Here is a 26,729-nt window from a genome sequence, read left to right on the forward strand (position 1 = left end):
ATTTTTCTTCTCAAATCTACTTTTCAAGAAATGTCATTCAAACACACACCAACATAAAATGGAAACCTGGAAAACTCAGAAAAACAAAACTATTACGATTCCAGCTTCCTCAAGATAGTCCTACTTAAATTTGTAATTCTACACAAAATATTTCAACTCATTCTTCTATAGAAAATAGTTTTAAATCCCTATGTGTGGGATATTTATTTACACCCCCTCAAAGTTTTGTGCAAACATTTCAAGTTCATTATTCCAGTCTTCGGATATTAGCAGAAAGTCAATAAATATAAATATTACAGTAAAGACTTAATTTAAAATATATGCTGTGGAAACTTAAAACAGCTATCATGGATCCATAAGCCTATAGGGTTCAAAATGGAATTACCAGCAGAAACGCTAGCACCAACATATGTTACAGATGAATACACCTTGAGGTCAGGTTTCAAGATGTATCTCACTCAAGCGTTCCAAAATGTATGCAGTAACAAAAACAAACACAAATGGTGTGTGTGTGTGTGTGTGTGTGTGTGTGTGTGAGAGAGTGAGAGAGAGAGAGAGAGAGAGAGAGAGAAACAAGATGCTAAAGCAACATATAATTGGTTTACATATATAGTATGAAACATTTTTAGCCTGGGGAGTTTGTCTGGTAAATAAATACTGAGACCACAGCAAGGAAAAATAAGACTTAACATAAACCTCCCATTCAAAGCCTGATCACCTTTATTCATCACAGAACTTTTGCATAGACCTTATAAATATACAAATCACTGGCCAGAATTCTGCTTACTATCTTCCATTATCACCAAATCTTTAGTTAAAATAGTAACCACATTCACAGGAGGAACACGTGAAAAGGGGTGAGGCTCTGAGAACCACAATACAGACCTTAGAAGGACGCAATCAGCAAAGCACATGTGTTGCCTGCTAAGTGGAACGCTAGGAATTTTCTGATGTGCAGAGGGATGGAATAACATGATTAGAGCCTTCTGTAGACCTCCGATGGGTAAGCAAACTTTTGTGTTTACCTGAGACAAATATGCTCAAATGCTGTGTACTTCAACCAGGATATAAAATGTAAGAGCCAAATGAGTAGAAGCTTCCACATTTTAATTTTACGATTTGCAAGCTTTCAATGGAACCTCCATCACGGTAGCAAACTGCACATAAAGTTTATTACAGAACAAACCTTTTTCTTTTTTTTTTTAAAAAAAAAAAAAGCAAAGTGGCAGGTGATGGCTATTTACTTAATGTATCTTTGGTTTAGGAAGACGAGAATATTGATTAGAGGCCAAACAATCCCCAGAATTCAAACTGTCATTAGGGTTCTGCACAATCTCCTTTCTTCTCATCAGTGGCCTTGGGATGCTTGTCTTGGCCTGGAGGTTTGGAGGCTCTAGTCGGGGGCTGCTTGTTTGTTTTTGTTTGAAAGAGCCAGAAGGGGGGCGGAGCTTAGATGCTTTTAGATTTGGATTACTTGCAAGAGTTGTCTGACTAGATGTTGGCTGCGGTTTTGCTGAATTACATGGTGTGATCACTGGTGACTTCTTACAAGTGTGAGTCCTACTTGGAGATGTTTCAGGAACCGGTGGAGGTACCAAAGAATTCAAAACGGATGGCTTAAGAAGCTGCAAGGATTTGGGCTGAGATGTGTAGCCCTCCAGTGAAGACTGATTTCTTCCAACTCCCTTAGCCTGGTCTGCTGTACTTGACTGGGGAGGCGTCTGGAGAGAAGTGGGTACAAACTGCATGGCACTAATTTGATGACTTGCTGAATGATAAGGCTCTTGAGCATTCATGGTCATGTTCAAGTTTGCTGCAGAGGGCGTACTCTTCGTCACATCCTTAGTAAACTGCAGGCTTGATGAAAAAGGCTGGCCTTCCAGACCATTGTTGCTTTCTTGCTGCAAGCCACGTGTGAAGCTTCCATCCGGATGTGCAACACCCTGATGCGCGTCCTGGGCTGTGCGCTCACTGAGGGCCTCGATGTGCTGCGGCTTTGTTAGTTTTCCCTGGGCGGGGTTTGTGGGTCTGGGCAGGCTGCTGGAAGGCTGTAGTACTTGAGGCTATTAAAATTAAACACAACATCAGCAACAATTCATCTTAGAACTACCACCCAGAAGTCATAATATAAGTTCCAACTGGGCTGCGCTGGTACTTAACTATGTTTTCATATGACAAGTATGTGGGGGTTTTTTACATTAAAAAAGAAATTGCAATGTTCAAGTAACTCATGAGACACAAACAAGAGTGATAATGCAAACAAAATGGTACAGGCATTAACACTGAACAAGATCCAAAAGCAAACAGGAGAAAAGAAAAATCTGCAAGTACTGACTTATTGTACAAAAAAGATTCCTACCTTAACTGATTATTTAAAACTTATATATATAAGAGAGCTTGGCAGAATGATTTCTACAGCACTTTAAATCTCCATAAAACATTCAGACAGTAACTATGACCTTCAGAATATTACCCATTAAAAAAAATTTTTTTAAAGGAAAGCTATATACCACTTCAATACATTTTACTAGAGGAAGCATTAATTTTAAAGTATCAGGTGCTGTACCTCTAATTGACAAAATTATCAGCAGAAAAATATAGTTTAGAATGAAGATAATATTCTTGGTTGTGAAAGTCTCATTACCCAAACAAAAATAGGTCAACACCTTCAGCTAAATGTCCTATCTTTAACATTCTTGTTGAAAAGTTTCAGAATATAAAATGTTTTCACAGCTTATCTGCTCTGTCTCACTGCTATTTGAAGGATCAGCTAAGGTTCTAATATGGCCGGTATGTGGAAAATAGATTTACCCTCCCCGAGAGTGAACGTCCATTAATAAGATTAAAATTAACAAGCCTTTTGAATGCTGTCTAGAGTAAAACACATTTACAATTGCCTGTAACTTGAACTAAAGCTCAGAAGCCCAAAATATCAAAGCTCTTAAGGCCAACATGCTTGCACACGCCTCTGGAACTCACTGTGTGGTTATATTTTATACAAATCAGAGGAAACATACAACTTCCATTACTTTTGGGCATTCAGTAAAGAAATATGAATCTTAAGGTTATCTTTCAATGGTCCAAACAGTTAAAGGGTATGTGGAAGAGCCCACTGGTGGTCATACTGTGACACAGGGACGGATGCTACACATTTACACACACACACTCACACATACTTCCTCTTAAACAATGTGGGCTGAAAATATCAAAAAGTTTGAGAAAGGGCTTTGAATGTGAACATTTTTAAGAGACCACTTTTTACTAATAATATTTTTACTATGCTAAATCTACAAACAAATCTACACAGTATCTCTACTAATTTCTCCAACAGGAAAGGTGAATTTCTCCAACAAGAGAAATTTCTCCAACAGGAAAGGTGAATCTATTTACACTGCATCATTTGTGTTTTGCTACTTTTTTCACATCCTTGACTAGCCCTGCCAGAGTCAACAGGCAGGGATTAGGTTCTGGAGGGGTTACAAGAGACTGAGAACAAAGTTTACTGACTCGTGGACTGATGGTTGTCATGATGGTATGGGGCTGACTTGCTATTTAAAAAAATAATAAATCAAGAAAATGAGTCCTCAAAAATTAATCCATACAGAATATGTTACTCTAAACTCTTATTTTAGAATATGTATTTTAAAAAAGTCATCTCAGGTTTTGCTTCAAGATAAATGTCCTAGATAAAGTCACTGGGCATTCTCACAATGTATCACCATAGATGACTCAGAGGTACTAAAATCACCGAGGAATTAATTCAACAGACTCTCCCTGGAGGTTCCCTAGAAAAAACTGACCATGTCAAAGCAATATATACCTCAGAAAGATTAGCAAAAACATAAAGCAGGACCCTATTAAGCAAACCAGAATCTACCTAAGGGAAAAAGAAAAGCAACCAAGGAGGAAGAAAGTACAAAAGCAACTGGTTGATTAAGTGGGGACTTGTTTTCCCTTTTCACCTCTTTTCACCTTTAAAAACAAGATGCTAGTCTTGAGTTTAAAATCTTAGAGCAATTTAAGACCTGTGAAAATATCAGTGACAATTTTTTAAATGATGTTATTGTCTATTGCCCATGAGGAAAAAAAAAAGGTATAAACTTGTGCTACTGGCTCAAAGCATAATAAAAAGGTATAATTTTCTAATTAAGACAAAGTACTAAACTGATTATTAAGATAATCAAGCCTCCAGAAAAGGGGCACCGTGAACGGTAGATAAATTACCCATTTGCACTGTTCTGATTAATTATATTACCCAACTGACTACTGATTATCAGAGAACTAAATGGAAATTCAACAGTATCAGAAAGATGTTCTGCTTCTATTAAGTGCAGGAAAGCTCAATATCAAGTATTAAAGAACTAGAAAATAATCAGGTGTTTTTAAGAATAATAAAAATTTGAGTCTGAGAGGAGTTAGACTGAACAATTGTACAAAAAAGTCTATACTACCATTTAATTACATTAAATAAATCAGTTGTTTCTAAATGCTGAATAAATAATATAGATCATATATTTTTATTAAAAGTTTATTTTAGTGGTATGAATTTCCCTATCCCAAAATGAATGTCTTGTTTTGTTATTTATTTAAAAACTAGTTTGAAAATCAATTCTGCTACTGTAAAGAAAAAAGTCTCTTGAAGGAGGTCAAGAAATGACTCTAGTGAGGATCAAGGAAATGGCTTACTCCTGACATGTGCAAGACAGTGTAGAACCGTTACCCACTAAAGACCGGACTGTCATTAATTACTTGCTGGCAAGCTGAACAACCTGGCTCTTAACATCCAGCAAGCAAAGCAGAGATGTGTTCTCATAGCCTGTTGCTTGCAGTACAATTCCCCAAATTCTAAACACTCAACAGTGTTCATACAAAACAGGATATTAACAATTCATCTTGCCCACATTCACTACTACACTACATTCGTTTAGAATGAATTCTATATCTAAAAAGAAAAATCCCACGTTCTTATGGATACTAAGATCAATAGAAAGGAATTTTAAAAAAAATCATTCTTTTTTTTTTAATTTTTAATTTTGGTGGGGGGAATTAGGTTTGTTTGTTTGTTTGTTTATTTATTTTTAATGGCGGTGCAGAGGATTGAACACAGGCCCTCATGCATGTTAGGCCCGCACTCTACCACTGAGCTATACCCTCCCCCACCATTCATTCATTTAAAAAATGTCTGACATCATGCAGTGTAGCAGGTATAAGAAAATACGAAGCTGAACACAATACTGGTCCTGTGATTGAGAGGCCTCATGAGGAAGATAGTCAGGTAAACAAATAATGAGACCATGTCTAAAGCATAACATGTGGAAACAAAAATTAAACATATGCCCGCTTAGAGAGGTCACAGAAGGCATCCAAGAATTGCGAACATCTGAACTAAGTTTTAAGATGAGTAGGAGTTTGCAAAGTAGACAAGAAGGGAAGAACATTCAGGGTAGAGGCCGAGTACATGCTAAACACAAAAGCAGAAAAGAACATGGTATGAACATAGTAACTTCAAATTGTTAGACTCAATTGGGAAGCACACGCTGGTGGGAAAGTGTAGGCAAGGGCCAGCTCATAAAGAAAGAACTCAGGTCAGGCTGCTTAGTTCTGACTCTGCACAGTAGATGAGGAAAGGCGCTATTGAATTTTAAGCAGAGGAATCATAAGATCCTACACATATTTTGGAATGTCACTCTGGTGCAATCAGTGAGAAATGTATTGGGGGGGTGATGAGTTTGTTGAGCAGAACAGCTAGGTAGTATACACCACTGCTAACAGCCTGAGTGACAAATTACAAAGGTTTAAAACTAGGATATCGGGGGGTGGGGGGAGGCCTGGAAAGGACTGAAAGAGATTTTGAAGGTGAGACAGGAAGGTGACTGTTTGGGAGAAATTTAAGATGAGTTCTGAGTTTCTGGCTTTGAAGATGCAAGATGAGGTGCTGCCCTGTATCAAAACAGACCTGTGGGGAAGTTGCCCCCAAGCCTATTCATTCCACAGCCTCAGCAGCCCACAGGACTCGGAAGGCAGAAGGAATTCCCCCACTACTGAGGGGACTTCAGGAAACTCCCTGTTGTCACAAATAAGTAGAGCTTTAGCACTTCACCCTTGCAACTTGCAGAAAGGTTGGTCTCTAAAGCTGCAAAATGTGGACCTAGACTTAAAGAGCTAAGTGTGGCTAACTGGACTGAGCAATTTCAAGTCTTAGATACATATACTTCAGCACACTATCCTGAGAATTCTCGATGCAATGCTTACAGATGTCAGAGTGCCAGCAACAGACACTACTGGATAATTATGCAAGAGGTTGACAGGCATCTTCAGTGATGATCTTAAATGTCTATTCTGGGCTGCTTACAGAGACAACCGGAGACTATGAGCTCCTTAAGGCATGTACCGTGCTTTATTCATTTTTTTGTTGTTGTAGTTGGTATTCTCAGTATTTGGCACTTAGTAGGGATTAAAATAAACTATCAAAATAATACTTCCCTATTGGGTCAATGATGCAGCACTAATAATCAAATAAAAACAAGTTTTAAAAAACGCCGACGGAAAAAAGGACAGAAATGAACTTATTTGCAAAACAGAAACAGACTCACAGACATAGAAAATGAACTTTTGGTTACCAGGTTGTGGGGCAGGTAGGGATAAACTGGGAGTTCGGGATTTGCAGATACTGACTACTATATATAAAATAGATGAACAACAAGTTTCTACTGTACAGCACAGGGAGCTATACTCAGTATCTTGTAATAGCCTCTAATGAAAGAGACTATGAAAAGGAATATATATATAAAACTGAATCACTATGCTGTACACCAGAAATTAACATCATAAACCTACTATAACTCAAAAATAAAAACTATTACACAGAAAAAAAAAGTTAAAAAAATCCCACCGCTGCCACCACAAAAAAAAAAAAAAGTTAAAAAAATGTGTTCTCCAAGTACGTTTGGGCTCAGCTTAAAGATTCATGTTTAGAAGCAGCATGAGGGATTCACTTTATGTTAACTTGAACACAGCACCCCCCTTTGTGACCTGCACCTCCCATGATGACCTACCAGCTATGCCAGAGATGGTTTTTAGTTGGAGACTAGACATTTCTGAACAAAATGAGTTAAGGAAACTGCCTTGACAAGCATTCAACTATTTTTCATTTCTAATTCTAATAATTAAAAATGATTATAACATGTAAAAACACTTAGGACCTCCTAGAACCATCAAGATTGCTCAATAAATATCCTTTATGATTATTAAAAGGTGTGACAATGATGAATTCAAGCCATGGCCCTTTTGTGACTGGATCTTGGAAGAGAGAGAAAAAAAAAGAAAGTTCTCTAATTGTATTATAATAAACTAATTGCTACAGAGTACAAGGTTTCTAGGCTCTAAATACATATTTCAATAATGTCAAGTCATCTAAATGTTTTAAATCCACAGCAGGAAAATCTGATATGACACAGAAGCCAAAGTTCCTCAAGTGCCCTCCTGGAAATATAAACCAGAGATAGCACATGCAAGGCATTTTAATGTTTAGACAGAACTGACATGTGGCTGCATGAAGAAGTCTTACAACACAGTACTGAATCAGTCAGCTTTTGACCTGGGTCTGAGTTCTGGCTCTATCACCGTCAGTGAGATACTGGGTAAATTATCTTACTACTGTAAGATGGAATTTCATCACTTGTAAAATGAGGATAATAATAGCACCTATACCTCATTGAACTGCTATGAATCATAAGTGACAACATGCTGACAAAATGCTTAGTGTAATGCCTGACACACTGCAAATACATGACAAATGTTATACTCTGGACTGTAAAAGAACACGCGTCCCCTTCTTTCCAAAGGTAGATAGCTAAACTCCAGCTTTGCATGCATGATCTCTAAAATTATCCAAGACCCTAGGTGAAAGGTATTGTCCTTTTCTTTCTTTCTTTTTTTTTTTTTGTAGAAGAGTAAACTGAGGTTAAATGAACTTAGGTAGTACGTCCAAATTCACACACTTTAGCAAATGGCAAAGATAGAATTTGAACTGATAGACTTTAAAATGAAGCACTAAAAATTTATTCTGTGATATTTGCGTTAATTCCAATTAGTTCACAGACTTTCAGAATATGCAATACAGCCAGAGGATTATTTTTAAAACTCAGAAGAGTCCATGCCAATACTCAGGTGTTCACCTTCCTAGATAATGCCCTATCTCCAGCTTAGCTGATCTGTCCTACACAGTGTAACGCTCAGACACCAGACTCAGGCTGCATTGTAGAACAGTATTTCTGGGGAAACGTGGTTCCAAGTGACCCACTGGAGGCAATATACTGAAAACAGGAGAGGCAAATTAGCCCTCATCACTAAGAAAAACTTCACCTTCATTGTTTCATACCACTTCAAAGTTTTCTAGAATTAACATAAGAAAAAATACTCATAGTATTTTAAATACTAATAGTTTTTTAAACATTCTTGTTTTAAAGTCACCAACAGTTAAGATGGTAGCGAGAAATATCAAGTCCTGATGGGGTAAAAAGATGTCAAAGTGTGTAAGGTAGAAAGTAGAAAATGTTCTAAAGCTTAATAATGCTACTGCATAATGGACACTGGAATTACCTAATGTTATTTTCTTGGTACATACAAATTTATCATTATTATTAAATACATGTTAAAGGTTACAAGGAAGATGGAAATGGAGCCATCTGTAACATGCCTGTAATTTCATGCAGGCTCTGACATGCATCATGCAAACTGGGGAGAAAAAAACTGATGATGAAGAAGGTGGTAGGAAAAAAATCTGAAATTGTACTGTACCACGCTTTGTCAGAGAAGTAATGGACTAACTTCTCAACTCCTTGCCAATGGCATAATGGGAGAGCAGAGACAAGAAAAAGACAGGACAATGGTGTCAGAGACCACATATAACACCAAGGAATCGTCACGACTGGGTAGCAGCCAACAGTATTTGCTTTGCTTGTTGTATTTTTCGAAGCATTATTATTCTATTTAACATATTTCTATACAATGAAAACATATTTTTAATAGATTTATATTTTCTTGCTCAAGTGGTTTGCAAGTTAATACAAATATTCATACCCACAGAACAGTGTAAATAAAACTTCTTACCCTTAAAAGGAATCAGTCACTTGAAGAATCTTACCAAATGAAATATTGAAAAGAATGTTGACACAATTAATATTCACACTCCAAAGATCTAAAAAGGTTTAGCTGCATGCAATCTCTTACAAAGGAAGTAAAAATTATTTTTAATAATTTCAGAGTCCTGCATAGTATCAATAAGCACAACTCAGTGTTAGTTTACTTTTATTACTGCTGCTGCATTCAAAGGGATAACCTGAACTGCATGCATGTCTTAAACATGATGTTCTGCATTATAAGCAAGGCTCCACAGATCACTATAGAGACGGAAGACATGCTGGGTCCCTAGTATAACTAGATTCAAAGAATTCTGCTCTGTAATTCACATGAACCCAATCAAGCTTCCAAGGATTCTTGGGGACCAGGAATGCTCTTATCCCCTAGATCTCAGAGAACTTACGGAAGACACCGGACTGATAAATACAAATTACAAATAATTTCTTAAAAAAGAAGTTCAATGGCTTTTCTAAGCTATCAGTTAACTGCTTTTAAAAAGTATCATGTAACAGTGACTTAAGTAAGCATTTACTACACAGGCCTAACCAGTGTGAGACGCTTAATCTTCATAAGTCTTTATCTCTAAGACATGGAGCCCATCAGCATTTACCTCTGGGGTGGAGAATAGTTTAGGGGGAAGAAAACACTAAATAACATCGTAATAGTACAATTCCACTGGTGTGACCCATATGCATGGTGTATTTATCCAGAGTAGGCAACTGCAGGCACTATGATGTAGCAACAAATACAGCTAACAAAACAATCCCACAATCTGCAGAGCAGACTGTTATAAAAGGTTTATACAGTTAACAGCAATCACTGTGTTTCCCATCATTTTAAAGTGTTGAGAGAGAAACTAACCCATGCCTACATTTACGGGACAGCCTCCTGGACCATGAGTTTGATGCACATTTCTAGTCAATTAACCAATGACTAATCTGCACTTGAATTAGCTACAAAAATAGACACAGTACTATATTCTCTATCAACCACACTAAAAAAAAACTTACTGTAAAATCGAATTCTTCAGTTTTTATGAGTTACCCTTTTCCGTTTCACTGAAAAATATTTTATTTTTATGAAAAGTCACCCCCAGAGCTAACTTCTCATTAAAGCACTGAAGCTGATGCTACTCTTACATATAAAACTAATTACAGACACATGGTGAAGCCATCAGATTGGGCCATGTTACTGTATACCTTATGAGCATGTTTGACAGCTCAATAATACACATCAAGCATCTCTAGACAGCACACACCCTTTAATTAAGAACCATCCTTCCAGTGCTGACAATGATTTGTACACAAGAATAAACTGCACTGCAACAGTATCTCTATTTAATAGGGGAAAATGGAAACAATATCAATGTCAATCAACAGGAAAAGATGAAATAAATCATATATCACATGATGATGTATTATCACACAGCTATTAAAATGTTTCCAAAAATATTTACTATATGAAAAATGCTCACATAATGATGCTATGTGAAAAAAAAGCAAAAGCAAAACAAAAAAACCGAGAAGAAAATATGAGAGTATCATATGTCCTAAGAGAAAGTACTATTTCATGAATCTTTTATCTGAATTTTAAATATATACACACATGTGTGTTGGGTTGTAAATACATAGTTTCATTCAGTAAATACATACTGGGTTATGATGTAAAATGAATTTGTGTCATTTGTCAAAAAGGTTTGTGAAACAATCCCTGAAGGTTATAAGACGAGGAGGAAAAATATAAGACAATATAATTGTCATTCTTAATATAATTCTGGTGAATACAATTAGTTATTATTATAATATAAATTTGGGAATCAGGCAACACTGCATCAAGAAACTGTTGGGCTATTATTAAACACTTTTTTCTTGCGATTTAAATTACTACACATGAAAGGTAAAGGTAAGTAAGATTTCTAAATTCTTCCAAGCAAGATGTTTAAGAGCAAATTTAAAAATCTCTTTAGGCATGATAAGAAATAAGTGTTATTTCAAAATATACTTTTTGAAAAGTTAAGTATTCCTAGATACTTGCATGTGCTCTGGCAAGAAATGTCATTTGAGATTACCACTAAGGCTTTAACTTGCCAAAAGTAATTATTTTTATTAATTTTTTTCTACTGTGAGGTAGGTTATATTTACCATTCCTAATTTTACACAGTTGGAAATTAGAAAGACTAAACAAAATGCCAGTTAAATTAATTTGAACAGAAGTTGAAGTGCCTTCTGACAAAAGGGAGACCCCTGTATGTCTAAATATGGATATTTCCTGCTAACCTAGAGAAAATTTTAATTTGAAACCGGAAGACAAGCATCAAGTTGAGACTAGCAATGCCTGAGAGAAGAAATGTAAGTCAAAATTTTCTGAGAAGGAAAAAATTATACTTAAAGACCAACATTTTTCTTTTAACTCCATTTTTTTTTTTTTAAGAGTTATTCTTAAATTCACCAAGAACATCCTTGGCCACTGCAGCTTTCTGGAGTGACCAGGGCCAAACAGTCTCCATAAACATTAGTTATTTCACTCTCTACAATGTCTACAACAGGGTATCTTTTTAGGCCTGTGTTAGGTCTGCTACTCTCATACATTTTTAAAAACAAAACCAAAAATAAGACTGCCTTACTGAAGACTAACAGCCAAGCTTACCTGGATTCTGCATTTACAAAAAAACAAAACAAAACAAAAAAACAGCCCACTTCAGTTGATGCTCCAGAGGGCATCAGAAAGAACTTACTATTGAAACACGGTAATGTAGGAGGACTCTCAACTACCTACCATCACTTACAGAATTAACCTCTCTAAAATCAGCACTAAAAATCACATATTGACTAAACGTGGAGACATATGTTATTTCAGTGAATGTGTAAAAGTTTAGAGTAGGAAAAGGGGAAACCTATTCCAAAATCCTCTGACAAAACTACTGGATTTACTGTTATCATTTCATACCTCCTCCTTCTCTATACTTTATCACTATAATAACAATAATTATTATTATTAACAGTAGTACTAGTAAACTCCAGGTGTTTTCAGGGTAAATTCAAAATAGTATAGTAGTTTAAACATATTTCTCCTCTAAAGGAATCTTCGAAGCTCAGTAAGAGCGGTCAAAAAGCTGTGAACAAGTCCCCCAGTTTCACTCTGCACAGAGTCCTGTAAGCCTCAAGGATCAAGCCTCGGGGCGAGTTCTCTTAGCTGCGTAAGCCATGAGAACTTACCCAGGGAAACATTCCCATGTATATATCGTCTCCTAGGTGGCCAACACATCCAGACTCGGGAGAACCAAAACTTTCTTTGTGCTAACTTGGAGTTGCAGAGAAAGAAGGTTTGATCTGGAAAAGCTAGAAAGACAGGTCTTGACAGTAGTGTTAAAGGACACACAGTGCTGCTTCATATTTGGAAATTAAAAAAAAAAAAAGGAGAAAAGGAGTATTTGAAAATAGAGTGCCAGTAACTCATGTGAGGAACAAAATTTTAAAGCTATAGAAATAAACTGGTGAAACAGGTGTTTCTGGCAAACACATTTTAAAAATAAGTCTAAAACTATTTGTAATACTGAATAATTAACTTTACATTTCAATTCCAGATTACAGCTAGCTGAGGGGAGGGACAAAGGAGAGGAATGGTGAGGAAAAAGAACAGGGACTAAAAGTGACTGGCTCTGGTCACTTCAGAAAACTGAAGGTACGTGTGTCAATCTGAGGTAAAAATGTCAACCATGCTGGGTACTGGCTACAAACCTAAGAATACATGTGTTATAACTGCCCTTTGAAATTCAGATTATTTCACTAGCAATTTAGTATAACTCTTTATGTGCTAGCCATCTTTAAATAGAGGAGAAAAGAAAGCAACTTAATTGAAATAAGAGAAGTAAAAAGGACAATTTACAAAGGTAGCAGGAGGTGGAAAAGGAGGAAAGGGGAGGACTGCTTCCACTCAACAAATTAACTTGCTGCTAAATATATAAAACTTGATATAAAAATCTATGCAAATGCTCCATTCCACTGTTCTTTAAAACAGTACAAAAGGGAAGGGAAGATACAATGGCCAAAAAATAAACTTCAAACCCTGTCTCAAATGCACGTTGATAACCTCATAATTGACCAATTCAAGAAATAAATTTTTACTTGAATAAACCGCATTTAAAAATTTTAACTGCTTAAAATTTCCCCCTTTTGCACCTCTGATACTCCACCTTATTTGGATAAGGATAGTTTATGAAAAACCTGGTATGAATCACAATCAGGACAAACCCATGAAGAAAAGTGACTGGTAATATTTCTATCTCTTTTTCATTAATATTAGCTTTTTTGGGGTGACTTTTCAAAAAAGATAAAATATAATCAACTTACCAGGTATACTTAAGTACATAACACAAAATAATAAACACTGGAAAGCAGATTTAATGCAAACAAAAAAATTTTTAAGTCAAACAATTACTAAATCATTAGAAATGTTAGTAAACCATGCATATTCAAAAGTCATTTCTTCTGTACTGTAAAGCAGCTGATAAATTACAAAGACACATTAGTTGTTAAAAAAACACCCTTGAAAAATGATTTAAAAGATTTTTCTATTAGATGAAAGTGAAATGCAGTCAAAGCCTCTTGCTTAGGCAATATTTAAAGAAATGTGCAATGGTCTAGTAAGCCTGCTCCCTAACCAGTATGCATCTGTCCATTATACTACTGCAGACAGTGTATACATTTTTAACATGACTAGATAAAAATAACAATTTTTATTCATGTATCTCAAGGTCATGAAAAACGAAAATGTATTAAAGACAGATGCATGGCAGTAGGTCCAGGGTCACTGGCAATAGGTTTAAATAGCATTAGGATGAAATTAACTTCAGATAGCTTTCCTAAGGCTCTAAGTAGAAGTTCGTTTACATGCAGTCAAAGGAAGTGTTAATTAAGAGAGGAGAGCCCAGGGAGTGCTTGCTGGTTTAGCACGTGCCTGCAGGTCACTCTGGACAGGAGAGGAGGCGCTGGGGAGAGACAAGTCATGCAGAAGGGGAACACCATGAACGGGGAGCCAGAGCAGGATAGGAGTGAGAGACACAGACTCACTCTGTCTGCGGTGCGGCGGAACAGTCCGTGGGGTCCCTTGGAAGGAGCCCTGCCAAGGAGAGAAGGAGGGAGCAGAATACCCACCCTGTGCAGAGAGAGATGGGGGTAGGGAAGTATAATAAAAAAGGGAACCGAAAAATAGAGAAACCACAGTCACACTTTAAAAAAATAACACAGCAATAGTGTTAATGAGAAGACACACTTCATTTTTTAAAATATAAGCAGACCAAATTACTAAAAATACATCATAATCCAAACCTAGTTTTTTCATATACTTTAAGAAAACAAATTATTTTTCTCTAATATTTGTAGTTAATAAGAAATAATATATTTTTTTCTGACATACATTTATCATCACATTATCTCTTTAAAGTAGCAGATTCCAGTGTTTTGAAAAAAAAAATGAAAGCATTTAAAAGACTGTAGGTGTTAACCAGAAATATAATAAACCAGGTAGTAAAAAATTATCATACAAAAAATTTTTATTTCTTTTTTAAATCATAGGTTTTCAGAGAATTAGCAGGTAAAATAAAGAACATTAGCTGAAATAGCAGAACCAACAGAGCATTCAAAAGACTTAGGATGCTGCGAGAGTGAGTACTTTATCAAGAATGTGACATACAGGCCACAGGTCACACATGCAAGCTTTTTAATTCTAATAACTTGTGGCTTCTTAGCTTTACTTATTTTAATTAGATTATCAGAAATGGAATACAACTGATATATCATTTACTTCAATTTCCCCACTTTCCAGGTAAAACTGAGTCTTCAAGTAAGAATTTGTTCGGTGGTACACAAATACAGTAAGACTGGGTTTCCTGTCTTTCTGTTCCTAGCCTCCTCGCTGACGAGACCTACCCACACATAACACTATAGAAACGTTCATGAGCATCAGGAAAAACGAGCCTGTAAATCACCATCCTACTCAGTTCAGTCTGCAAAATAAAGTATGCACAATTTTTCAGACCAATTAATCGGACATAGAAATGATGTATTAGAAGATTACAAACATATTTTGTTGGTGTTTAGAGAGTTCAGGAATGTTGGTCCAAATAAAAAACTTTTTTCTACCCCTGTATCCACATTGCCTCTCAGTTTCAGTATAATCAGACACTTCTTTAACTGTAAGAGCAATCCTACATTGCTCAGTATAAAATAAAAGCCAAAAGAAAAAAAAATCCATTTTCTATGCTGATGAAGGGAACAAATAGCTACAAGAAACTAAATAAAATTAATAATCTTTAGAGCATCCTAGTAAACAGAGATGCTGTCTTTTGAAATTATTGTACTTTATTCTCTTATTTAGCCATGGATGTTTATGAAGAGACATTAGAAAATACTTAATAGGGTGATGACCTGAGGTGCTCTCCACAGGTGTTATGTGATACAACTCCATTCTGCTGTTTCAGAGAGGTTTTAGTTCAATACCTTTACACAAAGCAAGTCCTCAACCAAGAAGAGCGTGTATTTCCCTCCCTCTGAGTTTTCACCAGGGTCAGTTTCTACCTCATTGCACTGGATAAAGAAATTTTCAGATAGGGATATTTTGCACATAGGCTAAACCAGTAGTCAAGAGTTCCTTCTCAAAGAAATAAGTTCTCTCTGGAGGTTTATGGAAATAGTACACACTGGGAGCCAGGGGAACTGTGTTTTTCCTTGATCTTCTACAAGCCTTGTAAACTTGAGAAAGCCCCTGATCTTCTCTGAATCTCAGTCTCTTCATCTGTAAGATGCAGGATTGGAATGTGCTATAGATGGAGTTATGTCCCCCCGAATTTTGTGTGTTGAAACCTATTGCTCCAGTGTGATGGTCTGGAGGTAGGGCCTTTGGGAAGTGATTAGATCATGAGGGTGGAACATCATGAATAGAATTAGTGCCCTGTAAAAGAAATCCCAGAGAGCCCCCTCACCCCTTCCAACAGGTGAGGACACAGGGAGAAGATGGCTGTCTATGAATCGGGAAGCTGGCCCTCATCAGACACTGAATCTGCCGGCACCTTGATCTCGGAATTCCTAGCCTCCAGAACCATGAGAAACAAATTTCTGTTGTTTATAGCCAATTTGTCTATGCTATTCTGTTATAGCTTCCTGAACAAACTAAGACAGAATGGTTCATCTCTAAGAAAAGTCGCACTCTTGTTTGTTGTAATTCAGTCGCTCACATGTCTGTTCTTATCACTACTCCAGAGTCATTGTTATCCTGTAACTGTATAACTCTACTTATACAGCATTTAAAACAACCAACTTTGTATTAAATTGTCTCCCTGCTAAATCATTAGCTTTTTAAAATAATTTAAGGGGAAGTATCTGTAAGAATATCTAAAATCTGACAAGCACTTAAAGAATGTTAAACGCCCCCATATTCTCTGCCTAACAGTCCCCAGCACACAGCAGACTCTGTTTACTGATTCAAACTAAATTAAAACAAGTTGTTGTGTTTATCTAGAGATGCAGATAAAACATCTGCCAGGCCTGGACATATACCATAAGCACCTAAGAATCTTAAAACAACGAGATATCTCTACATACCTACCAGAACGGCTAAAATAAAAAAAAAAAATCGCAATACTAAATGCTGGTGAGGATGCAGAGAAACTGAATCACTCATATAACACTGATGAGAATCAAAAATGGCACAGCTGCATTGGTAAACAGTTTCCCAGTTTCTTTGAAAACTAAACATACAGCTACCATGTGACCCAGAAATCACACTACTGGGCACTTATCCCAGAGAAATGAAAATTTACCTCTACACAAACATTCCTAGCAGCTTTATCTGTAATAGCCCCAAACTGGAAACTACCAAAAGGTCTATCAATAGAGAGTGGCTAAACAAACTGTGGAATATCCATATTCAGGACTACTACTCGGCAATAAAAAGGAACAAGTTGCTAATAGATACAACTACTTGGATGGATCTCCAGTGTGTTATGCAGGGTGAAAAAGCCAATCTCTAAAGTTCATACACTGCATAACACCATTTACATAAAATTATTGAAATAACAAAATTACAGATATGGAAAACAGATTAGTGGTTGCCAGGGGCTAGGAATGGTAGGTGAAGAAGTGGTTGTGACTATTAAAAGGCAGCACACAAGGGGAACTTTGTAGTGGTGCAATGGTTCTGTATCTTACATATGGTTGTGGTTGCAGGAAGTGATAAAATGGCACAGAACTATACATACTCTGATGTCAATTTCCTAGTTTTGATAATGTACTATACTCATACAAAATGTAACTAACCATCGTGGGATACTGGGTGAAGGACACAAAGGATCTTTCTGTACTATTTTTGCAACTTCCTAGCATCTATAAGAATTTAAAATAAAAAGTAAAAAAAAATAGAGGAATAAAAATGTAATACACATTAGAGTAATATAGTGGAAAATTGTTGGAAATATTAATTATATTGGTAGGATCATATTTTCTTGGGGAAAGAAGGAAAACATGTTTAAGGACCTTCTCATCCCTATAAAACTAAAGGTAATTTCCCTGGTAATAAAAAGATTATGTATTCCTTTCAATAGTGGGGCGGGGAGGGGGAACACAACTGAAATAGCTATAAAATATGTCTAATTAACCTTGAGACCAGGCAAGTTGAGAGACAGCAGACATCTGAGCAACACTAGCACTAAGAAACAGCATGTGCTGGCTCCCCAGGGCTCCGTATCTACTGGAAGTGTTTCTACAAAAAGAGAACTTGGAAGACCCTAGTTTAGAAACTCAGAAGACGAATGATTTATAAGATGTAAGAAGAGGGTAGGAAACGTGATTTTGAGCAAAAAGACAGCATTAGCAAAGAATGAAAATGTTCCCAGTTGGATACATCTGTTCCAGCAGTGAGCGCTGGAATACACTAGTGTTGGACTGAAGACTGCTGGAAGTCATGGCACTCTGAAGACAGATTTGAGAGCCAGAAGGTCTAGTCCCCACGTCTAGAAGACAAACCCACCATCCTCTGGTCCAGAAAAAAGGCCTCACTGTCCTATCATCTGACTTACACTTTGCTATCTGTCCATGAGAATCATAAACTAAGAATCAAGCAACACTTTTGATTTAGTATCCAAAGCCCTCATAGCACTGGGATGGAAATACAGGAAAAAACTAGTCAACGTTCACTGAATGAATGAATAAATGACCTATGGTTTAAAAGCTGAAGGAATTTTTGTTGTTGTTAATTCCTACTACTTAGTTCGGGTTTTAAGCCAAACCCAATGACTTCCATACAGAGCTGCACTGTCCAATATGGTTACTAGCAGCTACATGGAGTTATACGGAGAGTATGAACTGAAATGTACCATAAATGTAAAATACACCCAAGATGTCAGACTTAGCACCAAAAACAAACAAAAAATTGGAATGTAATATATGTCAATATCATCTTTATATATATCAAATGGTACTATTGGGTTAAATAAAATATTTTATTAAAATTAATTTTGCGTGTATCTTCTTACTTTAATTTGGGTACTAAAGTATTTATACTATCTATGTAGCTCACATTATATTCATACTGGAGCACTAGAGGGCAGGAGAATGCATACTTCTTTCTTAGTTAATGCCACGAAGATCCCTTAAGCTCTGCCCAGGAAAGAATCTTTTGCTCATTTGAGTCTACTTTAAATCTTCTGATGACTTTTAAGATGAAATGGTAGATAGGAGATGCTTTCTGCTAGAGAAACCACAGTGGCTGTATACATTAAAAAAAAGAAAAAGGTAGGAGGTATACATGTGAAAACATCACATACAAGGGGAAAAAATCTACTTGTAGGAGAACAGAGTATCTGATATATAATTTAACCATATGCATAATATTCTAGTTACGCTTAAACCTGGTGGGACAAAACACACACACACACACACACACAAACAAAAAGGAGCAAGAAAACATAAAAAACAGGAGCATCCGGACTTAGGGTTTTAGAGGAAATTACATTTCTCTCAAGATAAAGCCTACAGAGGCCGAGTCTTCACATAAAAACACCTTTCCGTGAACTCTAACCCAGCGGGGGTGAAAATAAAGAACTGTGAGCCAAGTCCTCCAGAACACTTGCAGCTCTTCCCCCAGCAGCTGCTTTTTCTTAAAGCAGAGATGAGAACAGATGTGCGTTACCACTTGAAGTTAGGGGATGGAGAATTTTTATCTTAGCACTGAAGAGATGAAACGTTTCCTGATTCATGAGGATGAGTTTGCTCGTGTCTTCCTCTTCTGGGAGAGCTTAGAAAGCCTCTTGGAACGGTCTTGCTCCCAAAAGGGTCTGTGGCACTTGGCACTGTAGCACTGAACTTTCTTAGTGGATGAAACTCTATTACTAAAGATTTCTGTCTTCCATACATTCAAGCCCCCAGCCCATCCCCATTTTGAATCTACATCTGTATCTAACTTCTCCTAAACCTTTCAAGTTCCCATCCTACATATTCAAACTCTTCTACCCTTTTATCCTGCCAGAATCTTAAATTCAAGGGATCAAAATATACATCTAAAATCTTGAGCAGTTTTCTTCCCTAGTAAAATCTTTTCTCTGGGTTCTTCTGTTTTCGTAACTGACATGTCACCTTCCCAGTCATCCACATTTGATAACTTATATTCATCTTTTTTCCATTCATCGCATCTTTTTCATCTATGCACTTTATCAAGACAACAGATTCTGCCTCAGTGATCTCTCCGTCACCATGAAAGATCAAAAATCATAGGTCAGCCCTCATCTCCTCTTGCCTGGGCTATTATAACGATCTAATAGTTTTCCCTACCTCCAGTCTGTCCTCACTGGGATTGATTCATTCCTGCCAAGCTCTATGCTAGATGACTAAGAACACATGAAGGAATGAGACAGCCTCTGCCTCAAGACAGTTTCTCCTCTCACGTTACTTTTCTTGTAGCAAAATATAGTTAAGCTTGGAGCCTGCTCGAACCTTCTGGCTACAGAATTAAGTTGACAGTTCTCAGTCTAACAACTAGGTCCCTCCATAATGTGATCCAAGTGTAACTCTCCAACTTCTCTCTTTTCTCATAATATTCTCATATAACCATTACTACCACCACCAGCAGCAGCAGCTACGCTAAAACATGGCAAAGTATAGTAAGTGATTTAAAACAACACAGAGGTAATTCAAATGTTAGATTTAATAGCAAAAGAGATTTCATCTACTTGGTAAATGTTTATTTAATCCATGCCCAGATATTCCTTCTGAGAAATATAACAAGCAGTCCCCAGTGCCCAGTGATCTCACAAGCAATCTCACAGAATACCAAGGTTACTCCGAGACCATGGTAACATGAAACAAAACAAGATCACTTCATGATTTTAAGTACAGACAAAAGCAAGGTCACACTGTGCCATCCACAACATATCCTGGACTTTCCTATTTTCTGATTGTATCTAATCTGAGCAAACCCCTGCTGTCTCGGACCCTCCCTCAAATCACCCAAGAAAAGCTCAAATCCTATGAAAGTTTCTTTCTGACACACATTTGAGATCATTCCTCCTGATGCGTGTTCTTTCTGCTGCAACAAGTAATCCACCCACCTTGCTTCACAGGTATATTCCTGGTGGGCTGTGGCTGAGGGTAACTGACACTTCACCGCTCTGAATGAATGAATGAATGAATGATCAGGACAGCTATTTGTTTAGAAATTTTAGGACTAGGTAAGAGAAATGGTATTATTTTCTGCTATATCAGGAATGTCAATGTAACTTTTTGAAGGAACTCTCTGAGCATAATACTAAAGAGATTCTCTAGGAAAAAAAAACTTAGTTACATCTGACATTTTAAAAATGGTAATTTTCTAAAACATCTGTAAAAATGTTTCTGTAATTACCTAAGGAAAAGAAAAGTTACAATGTTCCAGCAAATAAAGGGCTAATAGATTATCACTGCTAGCACAGACTAAAAGAGGAGCAACTTTTACTTCTTTTATTACCCTAATGAAACATGGTTAATTTCTTCTGAAAGACTGATCTGATCCTGCTGCTTTTTGGAAAGCTAACAGGATCATTCAGTTCTCACTGGCTAACATTAAATTCTAAGAGTAAAATCCCTTTTCGTCCTGCCTACACCCTCGATGTACAGTCTTTTGTTTTCTAACTGCTGAGCAAACAAACTTTGCTTCTTTCAGTGGATATTTTAAACTAAGTTCCAAAAACACCTACTTTAGTGCTGGTATTGGTATTAGAGGACACATATTTAGATACCCTTAAATTTATGACCACATAAATCTTTCATCTGCTCTAATATCCATGCTTAATTTGTTCCTAGCCTTGAAAACCAATTCAATTTTTCAGTTACTGGTTTCAGTTGCTATTGTTTGTAAAATCCAGGGTAAAAACACACATAAGAGAATTCTTGGTGTGTTGTCATACACACATGCATACTAGAATGTGATGTCTCAGCACAAAGATGGTTCCTATCAGCATTTAGCTCACTGAAACACAGGCCGCATTTAGTGGTCAATGTCTAACATAGATTAAACGATTCAAAAATAACTGCATGACAGTGTCATAAATATCATGTATTCATACACCAAAGCGTGTGTATATATATTTTACACTTAGAATACTTACAGTGGCATATTTTAAATATAAGTAACAGTGAATATAAACAAATAAAAGATCTTTGCAAAGAAATAAATCCCTTAATTCCCTTTGGAAATATATATAAATATGTAATCTCTCTTCAATTGGGAGACATGGCACATCAAAGTCAGGACATTAATCTCACATAAAAATTAAGCAATGATGCTGCCTGCTTCCAAATCAGAAGGGCATGAGGTCTGAGAGAAAAAGGACTTAGGAGAGAGGACCTGAGACAAATCCTTCGGTTATACTGTTCCTTTCATTTAACATTTCATCTCAATTCCCAGGCAAGGACAAAAAAAAGGAGCAGAATTCTTTGCTAGCACATATATCATGACTGCTAGGACTAGGGAAATTCCTTTTCCTCTGCAACTTATAAACAGTTGATAAGTTTTTTGTGATATGTCTACAGTAAATTTTTCTGATTCACTATTTTCTATTTTATAAATAGTTACAACAAGAACACAGTTGACTATGATATTTTGAAATACATGCATGATCCAATAAATTTGAGGCATGAGAACCTAATTCTAAGCACAAAGAATTGCAAATAATGCTGACCATATTCCAATTCTTGAATTTATATAAATTTTATTCCTATCTATTAAATATGCTATGTGAATTAATCTTTAATTCAGTACTAGAAGCTAATTCCAACAGAGTATTTAAAATTTATGTAAAATCATCTTTCTTCACTCATTTGCTATATATACATATATATACACACACATATATATATATATATAAAAATACATATATATTTATGTTAGTTCTTAAAATATGAGAGAAAATTGGCATCAGATCAAATTGTGCACAATCTGAATTTTACCTGACAGGCAGCTTTCCGACTGATACCGATAAAACTGTGTTTATTCCTTACTCAGTTTTTGTCTCATGGGGGAAGACGAGAGGCCAGTAGCCAAGGAAAACTCAGGAGGGGCCGGGGTTAAGGCTGGCTTGTGTCATTATGTGAACACTTTGGGTCCATCTTGCAATCTCTCCTTTGAGATTCAAGGGCATAAATAAGTTTTGATGGTGTGAGTCTAGAAATGTTTTCTGGTATTTTGGCTTCTCTAGTTAATTTAAGTTCAAACAAATGCTCTGTAAAAGTATACATCATGAAAATTTAGAATTTACTTAATGTGCAAGATAATTATTCAAATCTTCAAATACTGATGTTAAATGCTTTTAAAACAATATTTAAAATTCAATCCAAAATATTGCTACTTATAAGAACATGCTTGGGTCAATAATGCCACATTATCTTTAAAATAAAGTTTTATAAGTTTATATGTTTGAAGTGAATCCTTACCTCTCACATGGTCACCATCTTCCTACATATTCCCGGGCTCTTCAACTATTTTTGTGTTAATGACTAGGCACCTTCCATGCTGTTATTCTTTTCACATTATGGTGAAATGCACCATTTTATCTGGCTGTTCTGTCCCTCAGATGAGAATATTTGGTCAGAGGCAGACTTATTCACTCTCCTCTGAAGGACCATCTTTTCCTACAACTCATTCCACTACCTAAATATCAACTCCATCTTTTTTTATTTTCCTTCATTTCTTCCAAAACTTGCCTTCACTGACTTCCCCTTTACTTACTCCTCCAGGCAGCTTTCCTGTATCCATCTAAGCCGACTTCATCATTAACTCTAGAGATGCTTTGTCTAATACGGTATACACTAGTCATATGTAGCTATTTACATTTAAATTCATTACAATTAATATTATTTAAAACTCTCTTCTGCGGTCACACTAACCCATTTTCAAGTATTCAATAGTCAGGTGTAGTTAGTGGCTACTGCACTGGATAGCACAGAAAATTCTATGGAAAGAATGCTGATGAAGAGAACTGGAACTCATCTCTGTCTATGGACGTTTTTTGTTTTCTGTGATTCAACTACTACCTTCACCTTCATCACCAAGCTCGATTCTTTCACCCAGGCTTTCCCAAACCTTTCAGACTTACAGAACTTTCTGCACTTTATATCACATCACCAGCTCCTTTAATAAGCACTTGCTAATGGAGGAATCCTTACTCGTCCATGTATTTTCTTTCTCAATTTCTCACTTCTACTTCAAGAGTCTAATAACTGATGAGAGGGGAGAGGGTCACTAAACTTTTGTTGAATAAGTTAATTATTGGCATCATACTTTATACAGAGCACACAAAAAATAACTACTTATTACTTTAAAAGAAGTATTTTATAAACTTTAAAGACCCATTGCTAAGTTTTAAAAATCGGATTGTTGATTGCATTAACCATTATAATTTCCTGTTCATTTGTATTACTAAGATTCCACTGCTTAAAATAAAGCAAAAGAAAAGTCAAGGCTGGCTTATGAGGCATTCTCCTACCAAGAAATAGCTATTACTTGGCACCATAGGATAATGATGACTGAAGGCCATGGTGATTCTCTGGCTCAGGTACATCCTGAACTGAGTTCAGAAAGTGTATTTTTAGCACTAAATATGTTTTGAGATGTAGTAGTTTTGAAAAACAACAAAGAAGCACAGAATGCACGATTATTTTCTATTGTTCAGGAGACACTGTTCCTTATCCTAACTACACCTAAAATATAACCTTTACAGTCTGTATCTCAGCATTTATTTGAATAACTACAATAATATATTTGAAGAGTCTCAACAAGTAAAAAGAATATGCTACATCATATATTTTCAGAGCCATATGTTGCTAAAGAGGGAAGACTGCGTTCTGAACTTCCTTTTCTTTTAGGGCATGGGGAAATACTACTCTCAAAAATACATGCAATGAGAGGGAGACTAGACACTCAAATAAAAGGACCTACAGTATGCAGAATGGAAAAGCTATTAAATGCACATTCATTTATATGACACAGAAGAGAAGCTTTAGAAAGTACACAAACACCTAAGAGACAAGAAAAAACAAATTATCTAAAAAAAAAAATTAACAGCCATGGCAGATTCAAAATTACTAGAGTAAAAAAGAGTAGAACAAAAACATCAAAATAGTAAGTGACAAGAAAAGAGGGTAAGAACGTGTGTTACTTACAGGAATTCTTCTCCAGGGTGTTTGGGTATATTTATCAGCATATGTGCATTTTTCTTCTTTAGATTTTTGGTGGCAGTTACACCGAGTTGCCTGCACAAAAACACAAATTTCAACACTGGTGTAATCCTCCATATACACATATACATACAAACAAAGTAATCAGGGTCTTAGAGAGCTGAAAAAAAAAAGCAAACATCTGTGTCTATTAAGTAGGCTCCATCTCATTCACAGATTAGGTTTTAGAGTCACCCTGTAAGGCTAAAATTTTAAATGGTCAAAATTACCCTTGGCGATCTCTTACACTGCCCATAAAATACACTATCCATGATAGATATAGATAAAGATATAGATACAGATATAGATGTATGTGTGTGTATATATATCTAAAGATACGTGTGTATAGATGTAGAATATATACAGCAATATATAGTAAATAATATAATTGCAAAACCTCAAATATTTCCCTAAACTATTATGTTACTACAGTCACTGCAGCACAGTTTCTTAAATTTATTTTTGATGGACTCTATTAGATATTAAATATCACCAGCGCACAAGTAAGGCTGCCTCTTCATCCATGAAATGCTTTTAAAAGCCCCTTTCATGATGTGTGGACTCTACTGAACTGGAATATTCTGAAGGATCTCTGCCCTTGGACAAGGTCTGTCTGACCATCTCAGTTCATAAATGAATCCTCTTCACATGACTTCACTCAGAGCACACTCACTTAGTCATTTACACAACACAAAGTAATGTACCTATTGTGTAAATTATGATCTCTCAAATAAATACCAATTTTTTTTTAAAAAAATGAAAAGCTAGATAATGAGAATTCCTCCTTAGTCTGAAGCTGGAATTTAACCATGTTATTTGTCAAATAATCCCACTGTAGGTAAATATATTTTCTTGTAGGAAAACCTACATAGCAAATTCTTGACTATTGCATCAAGTTAAAATTGTAAGTTTCTATTTTTACAATACTTACCAATATTCAAATTTTTTTCCTAATTGCAATCAAATCATCCCAATTTCCATAATCGAAATAAAATCTAATCAAAACCAAAAATCTATTGTACACACGTTTCCATTCCTTGGAGTACACACATACTTCCCATTCCAAAAAATGGGACAGTCATTGAAACAAAATTCAACATATAAGCAGATCAACTTAGTCTCTTGGAATTCAATATAATAGGACTTAACTTTTAACATATATGGGAGGTATGTAAAGAAAAAAGATAATATAGAACATTTATCTTAATGTAAGCACATTAATTATTCTATCCTGACTGCTACCAATTCCAGAAATAATTTCCTTTCTATGGCTATGTGCTAACATTTGAAGAAAATAATCAGCAAATATTTGAATTTTCCATAATTCAGAAAATCTGGTTTTTAGTGACATTTCAATAGATAGAAAACAACTACCCAAATCATTCACTCTCCATGTGCATTCTTTATTGCTGACAGATTCTGTTCAGATGCTCACCTTCTCTGTGGTCCCATATTCAGGGAAGTGTGTATCCTATCTCTTGACCCAATGACAGATTTTGATTAGTCTGAACCAACCTGATTAATCCCATTTCTCAATAGTTAAGGAACAAAGAACCCAAATCTAGCCAATAAAACATGAGACACGTCTGGGTTATTTCTAAGGAAATATTCTTAATTTTTTAAAAAAAGTATGCTACAGAAAACAGGCCCTTTTCCCATCTTTGGGGACTACTGTGCAAGTATGTGACACACAGAGCTATAGCAGACATCTTGTATCCACGAAGGGACAGCCAAGAGGATTCCAGAAAAGCTACCCTAGAACTTTACCGTTACCTAAATGACCAATTAAGAAACCATGGAAATGGATAGGACCAATACACTTTGTTATTTGGGTTTATAAATGTTCTTATT

The 26,729-nt window shown here is 36.0% G+C and overlaps 1 protein-coding gene across 7 annotated transcripts in view; it reads right to left on the bottom strand.

Moving 5' to 3' along the window:
* Window positions 1-1,090: 1,090 nt before the first annotated feature.
* The window catches only part of CCSER2 (coiled-coil serine rich protein 2), a 120,659-nt gene continuing 95,020 nt past the window's right edge, over window positions 1,091-26,729 (bottom strand). For 5 of the 7 annotated variants that reach the window (XM_072971186.1, XM_072971187.1, XM_072971189.1 and 2 more), the window contains 2 exons: window positions 24,825-24,914; window positions 1,091-2,063 (listed from right to left, as the gene is read on the bottom strand). In XM_072971186.1, coding sequence (XP_072827287.1) covers window positions 1,245-2,063; window positions 24,825-24,914 — 909 coding nt within the window. In that variant the 3' untranslated portion in view covers window positions 1,091-1,244. Of the gene's footprint in view, window positions 2,064-14,210; window positions 14,296-24,824; window positions 24,915-26,729 lie in introns of all 7 variants that reach the window. The other 2 variants (XM_072971188.1, XM_006213094.4) reach the window with 1 other exon arrangement.

The sequence above is a fragment of the Vicugna pacos genome, chromosome 11 (genome assembly GCF_048564905.1).
Source record: "Vicugna pacos chromosome 11, VicPac4, whole genome shotgun sequence".
In the NCBI taxonomy this organism is placed as follows: domain Eukaryota; kingdom Metazoa; phylum Chordata; class Mammalia; order Artiodactyla; family Camelidae; genus Vicugna; species Vicugna pacos.